Source organism: Columba livia, chromosome 1 (assembly GCF_036013475.1).
Source record: "Columba livia isolate bColLiv1 breed racing homer chromosome 1, bColLiv1.pat.W.v2, whole genome shotgun sequence".
Lineage (NCBI taxonomy): Eukaryota > Metazoa > Chordata > Aves > Columbiformes > Columbidae > Columba > Columba livia.
In genome coordinates this window covers 108866468-108884440 of record NC_088602.1, presented here as the reverse complement: position 1 = coordinate 108884440, position 17973 = coordinate 108866468, and the positions used below count along the sequence as shown (strand labels likewise).

At 45.0% G+C, this 17973-nt stretch overlaps 1 protein-coding gene across 5 annotated transcripts in view; it reads left to right on the top strand.

Moving 5' to 3' along the window:
• Positions 1-17973, top strand: part of NHS (NHS actin remodeling regulator) — a 262102-nt gene that overhangs the window by 199159 nt on the left and 44970 nt on the right. Inside the window, exon 1 of one of the 5 annotated variants that reach the window (XM_065072259.1) lies at positions 3854-8705. The exons of 3 other annotated variants lie outside the window; for them this stretch is intronic. In XM_065072259.1, coding sequence (XP_064928331.1) covers positions 8480-8705 — 226 coding nt within the window. In that variant the 5' untranslated portion in view covers positions 3854-8479. Of the gene's footprint in view, positions 1-3853; positions 8706-8992; positions 9078-17973 lie in introns of those variants that run through there. One more of the 5 variants, XM_065072268.1, reaches the window with a different exon arrangement.

Below are 17973 nucleotides of genomic sequence, written 5' to 3'. Positions count from 1 at the left end.
AGCATGGTATGTAAGAGTGGTATGTGCTAAGTGCTCTAACAGGAAAATCATATGTACTATTTTAATATGTATTACATCTCAGACTCTTAACAAGACAGGCAAGTAGATGATAAATGTAATTTGTCAGTAAAATTCAGCAGATATATCTTCAAGGTTTAACTCGATATCAAAGCAAGAAGGCAGGACTGAAAGTGTAGCACTGAAAATCAGGCTCCACAATCCTTTTCCATCAAGTGACATTAATTATTAGGTAAGTAATAGTGATTTGTACCAATGTAGTCAGTACAGAGTGACAGTTCCCGAGGTGGTGGTTTGAGTTTGTGGGTAGAGCATGCCGCAAAGCACACGATAAATGCTATGAGATTATTGCAGTTCTGCCTTGTTGTAACAGGTCAGAATAGGGCAGTTCTCACTGGGTGGCTTGCAGGACTTTCAGATACAAGTTGTGCTAGGACAATGGCATGGTTACTATTTTAGGCAGTGGGTTACTTAAATGTGACTTTTATTTCTATTGACATTGAAAAACCTTACAGTGTTTTCAAGCAGTTATTAATCTGTATTATAACAATTGTGTCTTTAGCTGTTTGAAAAGCAAAGCCCTGGCAAGCAGAAATATAGAGTTGCCAGGCTAAAAGCAAAATATATTAAGTCAAACATCAATATTTATGACACAGTCAATAGTTCTTCTGAAATAAACAGGAAGAAAATCTTGTGGAAAAGGATGGGGAAGGCTGGAAACACTAGTGTAAGACAATAAACATAATACAGTTACAATATAAAACTCAAATAACTCAGGACTGGGTTGTTCTAAGGAGCATGGCACAATCACCTGTAGCTAAGCAGAGGTTTCAAGCAGACAAAGTGAGTGATATGCTGTTGGGCAAAAAAAGTGTCAATGAGAGGATGCTTTTCTGCCATCCTTATTTTGCACCTGATACCCAAATAGCGTGGCAGTTGAGGCACTACTGGTTTACGTAGAAATGAATGGAGCCACATATTCACATCTTTTAATTAGTGAGTTGTGAGTGAAAGGTACATTATGAACCCAAGATATTTATACTAGTACAATCCGTGTTTAAAAACATTTCCATTCTGCTCCTGGTGACAAAATACCAGGCAAATATATTGATCCTGCTACAACACCTTTTATCATCTTAAGACTTGTAAACCACATCATAATTCTCCCAAAGCACAGGGCAGCATGCAAACAAAACAGGATAGCAGGAAGAGTAGACAGGTAAAAAGTATCCCTGTTACCTGGGGAAGTATTCAAGATTCAGTTCAAATTTGTTTTTTTTTTTCATTCCAGGACAATCCAGGTTCTATTTCACAGCCTGATGATGCATTAGTTAAACTAAGAGAAATAAACTTTATGTCCTGATGAGTAGAAAGTTTTGCTGCTTCTTACTAATTTTTGAGACTCTAACATAAAACAGGATCAGTACTGAAAACTAGTGCCATGGTAGTGTATTGCACAGTGAATACAGCGGGTGACGTGAAAAATCTCATCATTTCTTCAATCTGTGAGAAAAAATGAATTTTTTTAGTTCTTATTTTGCACCCCAATGTCACCTACCCACCTGGTTGTCCCCATGTGGATTTGACCCGTGTTGGCTAGTGAGGCTATGGTGGCCAGGGACAGGGGAAGGCAAAACCATGCAGGCAGCATGATCCCATCCCACTTGTTTCTGCAAGAAACAAGGCTAAAAGCTGGTTGTACAGTGTATGTGCGCGACTGAGCGGCACCCTGTAGTCATGGCAGGAAGAAGAGCAGAAAACTGTAATAATCTTCACCACCAAGTGCCTTGATAATTCGCAGCTGCCACTACATACAGCATATTGAGGACCTGGCCTTTTACAAACAAGGTGAGAGCAGGCATAGCTCCAGTGGCCTTTGCTTGGTGACTGTCCCCTGGTGCCAGCACAGCCAGGTAGCCTGGGGTAGAGCAGGGAGCCCCCAAGGAGGGTCACTCCTAGTCAGCCACCCAGGGGCTGCACACCCAGGTAGCCAGAGAAAAGTGCCCAGGTGGGCTTCTCCTTTCTGCAGTGAAAAAATGGCGCTCCTTGAAGCTCCACGCAGGAAGCCCAGGTAGCGAGTAGTCCTCTGGAGAGGTGAGGCACTGGCTTTCATGTTACTGCTGCCACCAAACTCCCTCATGCTTGGATGGCCATGTATGGAGGAAGGAGCCACTTTCTCCCGTGGAGCGACCATGTAATGTGGAGCTGGAGCGTCTTCATGGTAGCCCAGTGGCCCGGAGCTGCAGGAGCAAAGTGGTGGGTGCTGGTGTTAGAGCTATGCACTGCCAAGTCAAATGTAGTACGCTTACATGCATATGCATATATAGTGATGACATATATATGTGTCTATTTTTATATGTGTGTGCGTACATATATGTGATACTTGAAATGCTGCACCTTTAAGTATTGCACAAGTTCCCAAAATACACATAGCACATACACACATACACAACTTAAATTGAGATAATAGGTGAGCAAAAAGAATAACTTCTGATGTTTCCAAACATGCTTCCAATTTCAAAAATTGTCTGCATTAGATACAACCCAAACTGGCCTAAGGACCAGCAGGGAAGTTTTAAAATCTGCCCACACAGCTGTAGAAGCTTTTCCATTGTTAGCTCCAACATGTGCAGTTGCTACAGCTGCAGCAAAACCAATACTAAAAGCAGAGGAAAATGAGAACATTCGCCCAAGCTAGCTTCATGATCTGGTTTCTGTGACCGAGCCCTGTTTCTGGGAAGGAGGGTGTAGGGGGAGAAGAGGAGCAGGCACCAAGAAGGACAGACAGCTGTGAAGATGTCAAGTATCACAGAGCACCTTGCAGGTGCTTCAGCCGAAAGTTATCTCCTGATGGTGGTGCTCTTCCATGAAGACAGACACGTGTCAAACTGGTGGAGGAGCAGCACTTGGCTTTTACTCATTGATTCTGGTTTAAGAAATGACAGTGTATAGGACATATAACTGACTATAAGAAAGGCCTGCCTTGTAGTAAGCAGAAGAGTTGTGCTTCGTGCATTGATGTTATGAACGGACCCTGAGGCAGTGACGTTGTAGCCTTGAAAAATGTTTTTTTATGATGTGTGAGAAAAGTGCCTGCTATTTAATGCAGTCTTTTAAAGGACAGAACCACTATAAGGACATGAACAGCCTGATGCTTTCTGGTTTTAACATAATATTCAGTGAGGGTGAGAACATGGGTCTGTGGCAACATGAAGGTGCCTGCATACGCAGATGGGTAAGGGTAATGGTCCAAAACCTGGTAGTGGAATCTACTCCCCCCTCCAAGTGCTATCCCCAAAAACCTCAAGATGCATCTTTATTGTATTGCATTGTTTTCTGGTTCTTCAGTATTTTAATAATACATGAGCTGTTTGTCTCCTAGAAATACCATTTACTTACCTCCCAAATACTAAGAGACCACTCTCTGCCCTAATGTAGTAAGATGGAAGTTGAGCTTCTCAAAACCAAGTGGTTTTCTTGATGAACCCTTCAGAATGGCTTTGACAATCTCACTTCCAGGCATGAGTATGCTATTAGTTATTACCATTTGCATTTTGTGGAACTTTACTTTTGGTATTTTCCATTGCTACAAGCATCTGCAATATGTCTTACGTTGCTTGTGGCAAAGCAACACCCATTTCACATGGATGGCAGCTAGAAGACTAGCCCAGAATACGGTTACTGCAAAAAGAGGAAAGGCTTGCAAAATGAAATTATTGCTCTGAACTTGTTTGCTGCCTCCCATTGTCCCTCCCTACTGCTCCAACTCTGACATTTCCCCTCCTGCCTCCTCAGAAATCTTCAGCTCAGCATGTCCAAAATATACTACATTTTCTGTATTACAGAACCATTATTTTTTACTGTATAATTATTTTTTACTGCACTTTCTCGCCATTTTGCATCTCCTCTCCCCATGTCAACAGTTACCTGAATTTACAACATTCAGTTCATAGCTCCAGCATGTAAAAAATATGACCCGAAGGAATGGCAGGAAGATGTGCCAGGGGAGGTTTAGATTGGACATGAGGAAAAGGTTCTTCCCCCAGAGGGTGGTGGAGCACTGGAACAGGCTCCCCAGGGAGGTGTCACGGCCCCAAGCCTGACAGTGTTTAAGAAGAGACTGGACAACACCCTCAGACACATGGTGTGAACTGTGGGGTTGTCATATGCAGGGACAGGAGTTGGACTCAATGATCCTTGTGGATCCCTTCCAGCTCAGGACATTCTGTGATTGTATGAATGTTAAAATCAAGACCAGCCTTTGCAAAGGGCCTGGCATGAAGCCTTGGAGGCTGGAATTAGGTGTCTGGCTGTCACTGAGGCTGCTACCTGCTGGGGACATGAAACCCAGCTGTGGTGAATGAAGTACAGCAAAGGTAATGTGATGAACGTGTGAGCTGTACTGTGTGCCCAGGGCACGCCTGCCATTCAAACTGTATGGCAGGTACATGGAAAGTGGAAAATGGCAATAGCCCCTCTCCTTCCTTTCTTGTTTCTTTCCCTTCCAGATTTCTCTTTCCTTCTTCCTTTTTGTCTTTCATTTCTCACTTTCCAGCTGCACCTTGCTGGGCTGTGTCTGTTTGTGAAGGCCTGACTCAATAAGAAGCACAACCCCAATGAGGATCTTCAGGGCCAGTCAAGTTGCTGTCACTTGCCTAATGGCAAGATGCTCAGAGCTGCCCCTGCCGAGGATGGGTGACTCCTCTGAAACGGGAACAGCAGGCTGGAGCAGCCTGTTTTCAGGGTACCACGTAGTCAAGTGAAGCAGGAGGGAAAATAGGCGATGAAAAAATGGCACTGAGATTTTGTCTCAGAGGAATGCTGTACCGTTCTGTCTCCTTCTCTTGTGTCAGGTCAGCAGAACTGGTACTGGGTCTTATTTCTTCTTTCTTTCCTTGAGAAGGTAAAATAGAGGGGAGGGAGGAATATTCATGCTGCTTCTGCTTGAAAGCTAACTTCTATGTAGTCCAAGTCAGCTTTGAAATTGAAACCTCCCTGGAATAATGTAACAGGAGAGGCTGAGTTCCTATTTAGACTGATACTATTTGGCTGAGGGCAGTCTTTACTTCAGAGTAATTTGGGGAAGTGACAGACAGCCATGACCTTGATTTACTTTGTAACATTTTGGGTTGAAATGGAAGAGTATTGAAATTTAGAATTTTTTTGAAAATTGCAGGGACATCATTAAAGGAGAGGACTTTCAGTTCTTCCTTTCAGTATACTCTGTAATGTTAAAAATAGCAGAGGATGTATAATGGATGTGTGACATTCATCTGCTGACTTCTTCATGTCTGTTACCAGACTTGATTGCGTTTAAAGACTAGTCAAAGCAGAAAAGTAGTCCAGAACTCTCAGCTCACCTCTGAATGATGCTCAAAATGGAGAACACCCCTTTATACACTATAATATGTTTGTTAAACTGTGCTCATGGGAGGCATAGTGCTAGATTAAAGAGGATATTGGAAATCCTGAACAAGGTGCATTTGTTAAGGCAAGTGGAGAATTCATGCAGTATGGAGGATATTCTACCCCATTTACTTTGGAGATACCCCAAGGTACACTGAAATGCATACATTAAGGCAGAGCTGCTACTTGACACTCATTTATTTGAGTACTGATCTTCTACTCGGTCACCCAAATACTTGAAACAATCTGCCTTTGCCAAATGAAACTGTTAGTTAATATCTGTGTAACAGGAGGGGAAATGATGGGAGAGGTGGGCAAGTTCCTCTTTCTTCTGGCTGGAAGGATTTGTCCCTCTTTGATTGGGACTTTAGGAAGCTCTGGATGTTGTTTCAGCCCTCATTTATTTATGTTGGGTTCTTTCCACCCCCAATCCCACACTTTGTTTGCCTGTTCTTTCTTACAGGAATGGGTATGTTTGCCTTCCTAGAAAAACATCTAATGAGCATGGAACTCATAGAGTTGGGAGCGATTATAGCCAGCCAGCAGTCTGCAAACAGTCCCAGATGTGGACTGAAACAATGCCATCGATTAGGAGAACCAAAGATTTAAAAAAAAAAAAAAAAAAAAAGTGGATGTCCAAATGTTTCTTCAGGGGATAAATTACCTGGGTGCTTGAGATCCAAAGTGCTGATAGACGTCTGAGAAGCAGATTTAAGAAAACAGAAACAGTAAAAAAATTGTCCCATTAACTGAAGAAAACCAAAAAGTAAGACTTAATGTGGATTTTTCATCTTGTCCTTTACTCTCTGAAATGCTCTTTGCCTTCTCAGAAAAGCCACAGGGCACCTTTCTATCTCCCAGGACAAGTAGACCACCATTAGCACAGGCCCAGCCAGCCAGTAGGTTCCCATTGGAAAGTGTAGTAGTTGAATTTTACCTGGCTGTCCTCAATGAGAGTGGCACTGATTTGTGGGGTTTTTGATTTTTTTTCCACCTAGAATGTTCACGAACTTATTTATGTAGAACATAATCAAATTATTAAGGCAAATATGGGCAGGGAACTCAAAAATTCCAGGGATGGGATGCAGGGGACAGACAGTGGGTTTGCCTTTTTTCCTTAAGAAACTGGGTTAAATGCCTCTTTCATTTAGAAGGGAAATATGGAGATTTAACTGGTGAACTGGCACACTTTCTGCTTTTTTCTCTTTTGATCTAGTATATGATGTATAATCGATGTTACTCCAGAGATGTTATTGATGCTGCTGCGTGTACGTAGGTAGGATCCCCCTTTGCTAATGACTGTGATAACCTTATCAGAGCAGTGAGAAAACTGAGGTTTGACTAATGAGTGGTGGCAGAGGACATGCTATTCTGTATTTATCTCAAGGTTCACATCAGAGGAGCTTCGAAGATGGTCCCACATCCCCATCCACCACAGTCATAACTCCTCAGTCTCAGGCCTGTGCCGGAGGCCAGTGTCTGCTGCACGCCTTGCTAAAAGATGGAGAAGGAAACTCCCTGTAGCAGCAATCCTACCTCGGAGAAACACCACCTGCTCTTTGCAGAGTGCGTAACATTCCTGTGTCCCAGCTGAGAGAAGATGTCAGGTTTTCAACCCTGGCTCATTCAGAAGGGCTCTGGTGTTTGATATGAAAGTGTTACCAGCCCACACGCAAAACACAGCTCTGCAGAAGGAGAGAAGCAGGAGGGAGTTATGAATAAACCCTGAGGCAGGATTTTTACTGACTTCCTTCAGCTTCCCGCTGGCTCCCTGTCTTCAGCAGGGATTTTCTCTGGGACCTGGCGCACCGTCATGTTCCTAATTCAGAGAGCTGCTGGGGTTTCACTGCTGAAAGACTTCTGCAGTGTCCTGCTATGTAAGACATTTCTAGAGTGCCAAGAAGTACCATCATGTGACAAGTCTGTGACATCCCACTATACCTTTTAGAGGAGTTTGCATGAGTTTTGGGAAGGTTTTACAGCCATATCTCAAATACTCACCTCCAATCAACCTAGCAAAGAGGGTTATATTTGTGTGCAGGCTGTATAGGCAGGTAATTCACAAAAAACTCTGAGCAGGTTTGCAAACGCAGCCTTACCCCATCGGTCATGTCGCTTGTGCAATATTTGATACATCTGCGGCATTGCTGGTAGAGGTAAGAGATCCAGAATGCACGTCTGTGTTTATATCTGCATGCAGCTCTGTGTATATATAGTAGGTATAGGAAGGCATATGTTATACATATGCATGTACACACAGACTCTTTTCTTCTGCCAGCACTGTGGCTGCCACCACTGCTGCTGGCTGCTGCCACGAGCACGGGAGCATGAGGGGGCTGCAGAGCCTGAGAGCCGCCGTCCATCCATCCATCCCTCCCTCACCCCGGCGGCAGCAGGGCCCACCTCAGCCACCCCAGTGACTGCCGGACACCTCGGGGATGGGCAGCCCCAGCACCAGCCCCCGCGCTAACCTGGGAGAGAAAAGGCAGGTAGGGAAAATGAGGCAGCCGGTGACCTTGGCAACAAACAGGCCCCTCAGCTCAGCCCCTCAGGTGGCTCCTGCAGCTGTCAGTCAGTTGTGACAGTGTTTTGGGAAGGCCCCCTTCAGTGATGCTTTAGGCAGAGAGTGCCGGGGCTCCGGCAGCCTGTGCGCTGGGTGCTCGCAGCCGGCTGCTGTGTAGCAGCTGGGAGTGCCGGCCAAGGGATTTTGCTGCAGCATCCTTCCCAGAGGTTAGAGGAGGGAAATAAATGGAGTTGTGAGGTGAATCCTGGGTACCAGGGGAGCGCTCCGGAGGTACCTGCTCCCTGTCGATGCCGGTGGAGCCAGCAGGGATAGAAATGAGACTGATCTCAGCCCAGCGGCTGGGTGTCCTGGTCTGCAGCAAGTGCAGGGTTATTAAATCCAGATAACAGTGTGTAAGAGAAGAGGATTTTGTGAGAAGCGACAATTGCTTGGGAGCCACCATCGCCTAGGTCCTCCAGATGACCTCGTCCCAGGTAGCTCTGCTTGGGATTCTTTTTTATTACAGAAGTAGAGTTGGTGTCTGATGATGTCATGCTCAGGGGGAGGGAAATTAAAAAAAAAAAAAAAAAAAAAAGAAAGATAGATTGCAGTCCTAACGCAAGGAGGATGCAGCAAACCACAGAGAGGGTCCTCTGCTTTAAGGAAGACAAGGCAGAAGGCAGAACCCCTAGGAGGGTCTTTCTCCCCTTCCTGCTTCAAAGAGGAAGACTGCCTTCTGTAAACGGAGCTGGCTGTGTAATGCACTATACATCTCGAGGTTAGACCTCTTCTGATTTCTTAAGGGAAAGGCTGTTTTATTTCTCAAGTGGGTGCCAGCGGGGACGCTGTAGGAGCACGTAGAGATGGTGCATCCTCTGTCCTACACTGACACCAACCTGCGCGGTCAGCTGCAGACTGGGAATTTGGTGAGGATCGAGGACCAAATCTGGAGCCAATGCAGGGGGAGAGGAGCAGCCTCAGCTTTTTTAGCAAATGAATGGGGAGGGGGAGGAGGGTAGTATGAGCAGTGATGTCATCTTTAACTAGTTCCTCTCAGAGCCGGGGAGTGAAGTTAGAGGAAAAACCTGCAGTCTCAGAATGGCTCTCAGCCTTGACTGGAGACTCTAAATGACTGAGGGTCTCCACGATGGTAATTTATTTTCTTTCCTATGCAGAACTGTTCCAGTAGATTTTTATTTTGGGTCAAGCAGATGGCATTTCTTTTTTTTTTTTTTTTTTCTCTGTCTCTCTCTGTATGCTTTGAGGGTTTGACTTCAGCTTTTGCCTCTGGTTTGTTAAATACCTTGCAGGTTATTTGAAGTTTTGCCTGGGTAGTTCGAGAATTTGTCTCTGGTGTGGGAATCCATGTCATTACAGGAGAGAGTTTAGCATGCAGTGCTTCTGCTACTCGTCAGAAAGGGAGCTGCAGAGGTTGCCAAGCACACAGCTTTCTGCATGGGAAATGTACTTTTAAAATCACAGGTGAAAAGAAAGGGACTCAGCTGGCATTTGTTGCTGTAATGGATGGCATTTAATGTTGCTTGTAAGAGGCAGAAAGACTTCTGGTCAACTATATAGGTAGAAATGAATCTTGCTTTGGTGACAATTTCTTTGCTTTTGATTGCCAGGCTTTTATTATGAGCATTTTAATTCTAGTGGAACTGGATGGAAAATGTCACCGTGAGTGGTTCTGGTTGTTTGAGGCGGTATATGCATGGATATTTCTTCATGGCATGTATCAACCTCTTGCGTGCTGCTCCCTCCACTGCACTTGCCCTGTTGCTGCCTTTCACAGAAATTAAGGAGCTGCCAGGCTGCGCCATGGACAGCCGGCAGCACAGGGGGTTCTGCTGCTCACCGGTTCCTGGAATCAGCAGCAGCAGCACTCAAGCCATTTTTAGATAAATAAGTTTGTCAAGACAGGTCCATCAGGGGTAAAGTGGCTTAGTCAAAACGGTGGGCAGGGAAGAGCATCTCCTGTTTATATTTCCAAGCTACTGGTGTCACTGGCACAGTTTGGGTTTGCGCTTGTTGTGATGCTCAGTCCGAGGGCAGAGGCTCTAACACTGAGAGTCCAATTGGCTGTGGAGGGCTTATAACATTCCTCTCTGGACTCCTGTTTGCCAATGATGAGACTTTCTTTGCTTCTCACCCAGGAGAACATCCGAGATAGCTGAGGAAGCCAGACCTCAGTTTTGCTTACCAGGAACTTGGGATGTGCATGTGATAGCCACATAGCCTTTGCTGTAGCCTATCATGGCAACTGTGAGCTCAAAGAACAGAGATCTGGGCTCAAGAATGAGGAGGCAGAATAGAAATGGGAACATCGTGATACTTTCTAAATATGAAATGTTCCTTCAGGAAGTTCCTGCTGATGATAAAAGCTTGGGGAATCTGTTGTTACCCTTGAGAAAGCTCTCAGAGAAGAGTATCTGTGAGGAATAAGCCTTTATTTTGTCAGCTATCATGAAGATGTTGGCAGCCGTCATAGGGGCTGTTTTGAACTCCTCCCCCTGCAACACACCATGGTGCAGAGGGAGAGTAAATCTGGTAACCTCTTTCTTCTGCCAGTCCTCTCAACATTAGCCTTAGTGTTGTAATATGTAACTCAGAACTAAAAGCCAGGCTTTAAAAATGCCGTGTTCCTCTCAGTGTGGTTTTCCTCCAGATGTATGCTTGCTTCCACTTGCTTCCTTCTGTGGGGGCGGTGTGCCTGGCAGGGGGAAGAAATGGATAATAGGCTGTACTGAACTAGTCACCATGGCATATGGAAGCTTCCCATCTCTCTAGTGCCAGGCTGAATCTGCTGCTGTGGATAGGCAACTTCATTTTCCTCTGATTTTAGCATGGCACCCTTCACCAGCAGGAAATTAATGCATTTTAAAAAGGAGACCAAAGAACTGTGCATCTGGAGTAAGCACTCCATCCTCCTCCTTTGGGGGCTCAGATATTCCCCCTGCCCCCTGCTGGGGTACTCCAAGGCACTAGTTCTGGCTTGTTTGTCTCAGTTCATCTGAGGTGAGAAATTGCAAATTCATGGCACCAGAGATGGAGACCGCTACCCGAAGAAGAGGGGAGCTGCATGTGACTGCAGTCAGTGTGCCCACTTCTGCAACCTTCCCCCTTAGGAATCAGCTGACCTTGCAGCAGGGAAGGTTAAGAAGACCTTGCCAAGTGCAAAGAGAAATAAAGCACTGGGACAGGCATCCCACAGAGTTTATGGGATGTCCTCCTTTTAGGTTTTTAAAGAACAAGTAAGAATAAAGTTGGGGTGGACTAGGAATGCACAGTCCACTTTAGAGCAGTAGGATGACACTTGGCTTTGCATTTTGGTGTCCTTAGGACAGGTTCAGTCACACATCAGTCAAAATTAACCACAGGAAGCATCTTGTGTGTCTTGGGATGGGTGCCTCATTTGCTGTTTTTAGCATTTTAGCTGTGTTTCAGGGTTGGAAAAGTCATGGACAAGACAGTTCTCTCACACTTCCTTCCTGCTCTACATTTCTACTGCAGTATGACTTAGCGCCATTGAGGTCCTACCACCAAGGGGACAAGAATGTTTGTCTCTGAGTCCATTCAGCTGTAAAATTTTCTACTGTTATTGTCAGCAAAAGCATTACAGATATGTCAAGAATGGACATGATTTTTAGGAAATGGGAACCAGTGTGCAGAAATGACTGCAAAGGTTGCAGTATCTCTCTGGACTTCGGTGAGCTTTGGGTCTTATCATTAGTTGGCAACTCAGTTTGCTTACACTGGACTCTGGTCAAAACTGCATGTGGTTTGGAGTGGTCTCTTGGAGAAGGTTGGGGCAGTGCAGCTTGAAGGAAACAGCCTTCACTTGAGTGATGTAGTTGACCGCTGTCCAGGAGGAAGCACGTTTTTCATACTGTAGCCTTGACACAGTATGACTTTCAATCTAGTGTAATCCTTTCGTATGTTTATGTGGTAGAATGTACTTACTGTTCCAGTTGTTCTCACCTTGCTTGATCTTCTCAGGGGAGGACAACATAAGCTGTATGGGAGTGAATTCAAGCTAACAGGGGTGTCAGAGAGGTACTTTATGGTACATGCAATGGTGATGAAAGTTACAGAAGTAGTTAACAGAGGACTGAGGCTGGGTACTCAAAGCCCTGACAGGAGGTGAGAAAATCAATTTCAAGGGATGGGATCACATCTGTCCTAGGAAAGGATCCTTATCACTGTCTCCCATAATATACTCCTGCAAAAGCTGGTAGCCCATGGCTTGGACAAGTGTACTCTACACTGGGTTAAGAACTGGCTGGAGCGCCGGGCCCAGAGAGTGCTGGTGAATGGGGCTGCATCCAGCTGGCGGCCAGTCACTAGTGGTGTTCCCCAGGGGTCAGTGTTGGGTCCAGGCCTGTTTAACATCTTTATTGACGATTTAGATGAGGGGATTGAGACCATCATCAGCAAATTTGCTGATGACACCAAGTTGGGAGGGAGTGTCGACCTGCTGGAAGGCAAGAGGGCTCTGCAGAGGGATTTGGATAGACTGGAAAAATGGGCTGATTCCAATGGGATGAAGTTCAATAAGGCCAAGTGCCGGGTGCTGCACTTTGGCCACAACAACCCCCTGCAGCGCTACAGGCTGGCGCAGAGTGGCTGGAGAGCAGTCAGACAGAAAGGGACCTGGGGGTGCTAATTGACAGGAAGCTCAACATGAGCCATCGGTGTGCCCAGGTGGCCAAGAAGGCCAACAGTATCCTGTCCTATATCAAAAACAGTGTAGTCAGCAGGACAAGGGAAGTGATCCTTCCCCTGTACTCTGCATTGGTGAGGCCACACCTGGAGTATTGTGTTCAGTTCTGGGCCCCTCAGTTCAGGAAAGACATTGAAGTGCTGGAGCGGGTCCAGAGAAGAGCAACACGACTGGTGAAGGGACTTGAACATAAGACCTATGGGGAGAGGCTGAGGGAGCTGGGGTTGTTTAGTCTAGAGAAGAGGAGGCTTAGAGGTGACCTCATCACTCTCTATAACTACCTGAAGGGAAGTTATAGCCAGGTGGGGATTGGTCTCTTCTCCCAGGCAGTTAGCAATAGGACAAGGGGGCATGGGCTTAAACTCTGCCAGGGGAAATTTAGGCTGGATATTAGAAAGAAATTCTTTACAGAGAGAGTGGTCAGGCATTGGAATGGCCTGCCCAGGGAGGTAGTGGACTCGCCGTCCCTGGAGGTTTTTAAACTGAGATTGGACATGGCACTTAGTGCCATGATCTAGTAAACGGACTAGAGTTGGACCAAGGGTTGGACTCGATGATCTCTGAGTCGTTTCTGTGATTCTGTGATTCTGTGATCAGTGTTGCAGAGAAAATGCAAATAACTCAGTGTGAATGTGTGTGGGGGAGGAGGAAAAGAAGAACTTCCCAGTCCCAGATTTAGCAATGAGTTCAACTCTGTGCACGTGACCAAGAAACACTAAGGTCAAGTGTCTAATTGCGTTTATGCCATTGTCATCCAAGTAATTATCTTTTCCCCTTGGCATTTCAACAGGGTAAAACTGAAGTGGGTTTGGACTGCTATACTCTGATAAGTTAGAAAATAGGTAACCTCCCTGGCTTGCCTGCTGGGCTGTCACCTCTCTTTTGGGCTCTGCTGGTTATATTCCTCTGGGATAGTTTATTTAGGTTACATGTTTAAGTTTGGAAAAATCTTTGTAAACATGTCAGTTCTTGGAAGGTAGAAAAGTACCTTCCAAACCAGCAGTATGTGTTTGGTAATAATGCTCGACAGAAGTGATGGGATTTCCAAGAGCATCCTCATATGACTGCATGTAGATGTTGATTCTGCGTCTACTGCAGATGGGAGTGTGTCCTGGTTTTGTTGAAAACAAGACCAGTTCTCTTTTAGTGAATTTTCCTTTCAGCTAAGTTCTTCTAAGTGCCTTCTAAGTAACTGCACTTTTCTGAATTTTTGCCTGCATGTTTTTTGGACACTGTGCTCAAAACTGATAAAAGTGACCAATGGAATGGTGAAGAAGCTCATGTTTAGATTTATTGCTGTGACAGCTAAGAATTATGACAACATCCCATAATTGAGGGGGTCATGTTTGCAAGGGGGGACGGACAGAAGAGGTGACTAAAACTGACCGAGTATTCCATTCCATAATCATCATACCCCTATATAAGATGGAGATCATGATGGTCTCGTCCCTCTTTGACCATGGCCAGCATCTAGAGAGGACCCTGTCTGCCTGCCCTCTACAGGCATCAGGCCCTGCATCCCTGCAACCAGTTTCTGGTTTGCTGTGAAGTCCTGCCCGTGACTTCTGGGTGCCTGTCCTGCAACTGCTGCAGCCATGCCAGCTCACAGCTCTGCTGCGCTGGAGTGACACCAACTCCATATTGGGCATTTCAAGATTGTTTTTGTATATTTTGTATATATTCTCTATTTATTAGTAGCATTAGTAAAGCCTTTTGAAACTTTTCCAACTTGCAAGACTCTTTCTAACTTAAAGACTCTCTTCCTTATCTTTCTATTGCCTTTTATGGTGGGAGGGATTAACAGCGAGCATCTGCCTTGCTTTAAACCTTGACAGAGTGGGATCAAATATAATATATCCCTATAACAGCACATAGTCAAGATGAATGATTCTGGTCTGCTGTGATACATGCATGAATCCTAGTATCTTCAGTCTTTTCAAGGAATGAAAGATGTTGGCTCACATAGGCACATAAATGAAGGAGCAGCTGTTTTGTGCCCTATGAGGTGTGCAGACACAAGGTGTTTGGGTGGTAGCAACCTATATACATAGGACTCTACTGTCATCGTTGGAAAATGGTGCCCCTTTCATTCAGCCTCCTAACAGCCAAGCTCTTAATGCCAGAAGTTCTTACTGGAATGAATCAACCACAAAGGCTGTTCTTAAGGGTGCTTGAAAAAGCTGTCACTTAGGTTTAAGATGAACACTAGAACAATTTGCTGAAATCTGAAGCCATTTTGTGACCCTTGCATTTTGAGTGCCCTCTGGATATAACTATAAAACAGAGTTCTGTTTTCTGCCAGTGTTTGAAGGGGGAGGAAAGCAGTGGGAGAAAAGGCAAGTCCTGCACAATCTTCTCTAGTTTCAGGAAAGACTGGTGTTTTCTTCCAGGTTTGCACAGCAGTGCTGCACATCATTCATCTCCTAATTATAATAGTATATAATCTTCATAATAGTGATAATCTTTATGTGCAGCTGCAGATTTCAAATTCCTCCCTGTTTTTAGCACAGATTTCATTTGATGGCATCAGGAGACTGTTTTTTCATGTCCCTGCCTATTTACCCCTATGTAACCTCACTGCTAGCTATCAGAGACCAACTTTTGATAAGTGATGCATCAATGGCAGAATATGCAGATTCACGTTTCACAGTAGTACCTCAGTTCTCATGTACCTGACCTTTTTTTTTTTTTTTTTTTGGGCACAGCATAGGCAATCAAAATTTATCTTCCAAATTAAGACTGTAATTATATTTTGATAAAGATCTGGCAATTCAGTGAGAATGAAATTTTAAGGGTTGCCGGGATACAGATGATTCTGGGTTATGGGGAAGCGTTTGCATGTAGAATACTAATAAGCCAAGGTTGTTCAGCATCCTTATCTAGACTTTTCCAATAGTGTCTGATAACACAGGCAATCAAGTGGTTGTTTCTTTGCTATTATTCTGGCAGAGTAATTAAAGATACAGGTTGCCTTTTATGAATGAAAAGGCGACGTGCTCAACATGGAGCGACACAGATGTCCCCCTATTTGATACACAAGAAAAGTGGGGGAATAGCATGCTGACCATGCCCACATTATTGAGCCCACCAAAATAAACCTTCCGTGAGGTTTCCCTAGGTCTAGGGGATGCCAAGGAGCCTTTGCAGGAGGATTGAGCCTGTTCCTGGGTGGTGTGAGCTCTGCCCAAGGTGGGTGCTGCTGGGAGCCTCCTTTTGCAAAGCTGGGTCTCCACTGGGGAGCGGGAACTGGAGAAGGTCTCAGGGATCATAGAATCATAGAACAGTTTGGGTTGGAAAGGACCTTCAAAGGTCTTCTAGCTCAACCCCCTGCAATGAGCAGGGGCATCTTCAACTAGATCAGGTTGCTCAGAGCCCCATCCACCCTGGCCTGGAATGTCTCCAGGGATGGGGCATCCACCACCTCTCTGGGCAACCTGGGCCAGTGTTTTGTCACCCTCAACCAAACAGAACAGAGCTTGCTGCATCCCGGCAGGATGGCTGCAGAAGGAACAGCACTGTAGATCTTTGGGAGGTGACAAACCGCACAATTCAACAGGTGCTTGCCAAAGGAAAGGTCCTGGCTCACGTGTGGGTACTTTGCTGTGCCAGCCCAGCAGATGAGGAATGCTTGATCTCACCGCTGCAATCCAATGAAAAAAGAGAACTATAGCACTTTCTCTCTTATAAGTGTCTGGTCTGTATGTGACACTAATTAGTTATTATGGAAAGTTATTGCTATCCAATAATGTGGCCTGCCGACAAGGTATTATTTACTGCCTGTGCTGTGGTGGCACTTGTAGACCTTGGAGGGGTTTGTCTTCAGTGCTGCTGGCACACTGCCAGAGCCCTCAGCCCGGTCCCGATCCAGCCGAAAACCCACCCGTCTCTCCCGGTCTCTGCTGTGTGACTGGCCCGCAGTGAGTCCAGTGCGTGGTTTGGTTGTCAGCTTGCTAGAGCTCTGCACCATTCTGCTTCAAACACAGGACTGGTAAGAAAGCCTGGAAAGGGAAAGATCTATTTTCCCTTGCACTTAGTCTGTCCCAGACATCCTCCACCCTACCAAAGCCTTTCTTCAGTTCAATGTCTTAAACCCAAATGTTGAGCCAGCCTGTCAGTAATAACTGTTATACTCTATTCAGCAGTGGTTTAGGGACTTAATTGTAGCATGTGGTTTTATTTTTACTGCAGATTAGAACAATTCTGTGCCTTATTTTTTTTTTTTCCAATTAACTGTGCAACAGTGAGTGTGTCATATAATGATTTTTTTTTAAAAAAAGTTCTGGTGGGATGTCAACTTCATCAAAAAGAATGGTTTTATTTCCTTACTTGTCTGAATTCTTTCCAGGTTTTTGGTGATTAAATTTTATTCTCAAGATATTCTTTCATGATATGTAAGTAAGAAACTTGACTTATGGCCGTGCAGTTTGAATGGCAGGTGGAGCAGATATGATTCAGGAGCCTGGGGTTAATAAGCATTCTGGGAAGGCAGATTCCATTGGATACACTGCAGCTGTAATAGGAGACAAACAAGTTAGCCCCTTCCATAAGAGACTGAAAGGTCTTTTCAACAGGAGGTGTGCACTGCTTAGATGGTAGTCTCCTAGTCTCCTCAAATTCAACCTGCAAAAGCAGTAATGTGCTTTCTATCTTCTTCTGTAATGTGTATGCACATGTGGTGCTGATCTTGGACAACTCTAAAACTGCAGGGTTGTACCCCAGTTCAGATCTTGTGAGTTACTGTTAACTTTGAGACTGATCAGGGAAGAGGCTCAGTCGATGGCTCAGTGTCTGCAGCCTGGCTCTTGCAGGGCCTGGGGAAAAGGGTGTTCATCCTGGAAATGTGCCTTGCTTGGGATCCCCAGTTCTGACATATACTGAAGGCTCAGTCTTGGTTCTTTGGGGCAGTTCAGGAGTGTCCATGGCTTACAGCGTAAACCTCCCTCTGGTATTTTTTCACTCTTTCAACTTTGGCGTTGTCCAGCAAATACCTGAGAGGAAACTGATTCAGGTTTGATAAAATCTTTAATGTTGAGTTGTTTCTGTCTCAATTTATGACTGACTGCTGTCCTTTCCTGGCTTGGCAGTGCCAGGTTTCTACTCATATGAGGTAAAATTAACAAATAAACAAACCTGTAAATTGTACATCACTGCATAAATGTACCACAAGTGTTTAGCCAATGTGGAGGTATTACCCTATTCAGTATCTGACTGATGTGTTGGTCTGTTTTACTCCAGCCTCCTTCTCTCTTGCATTGGGTTTCTGCTTACTGCATGCACAAATTTTGCATTTCATGCAGGTTTTCTTCTGTGTGCTCTATGGTGC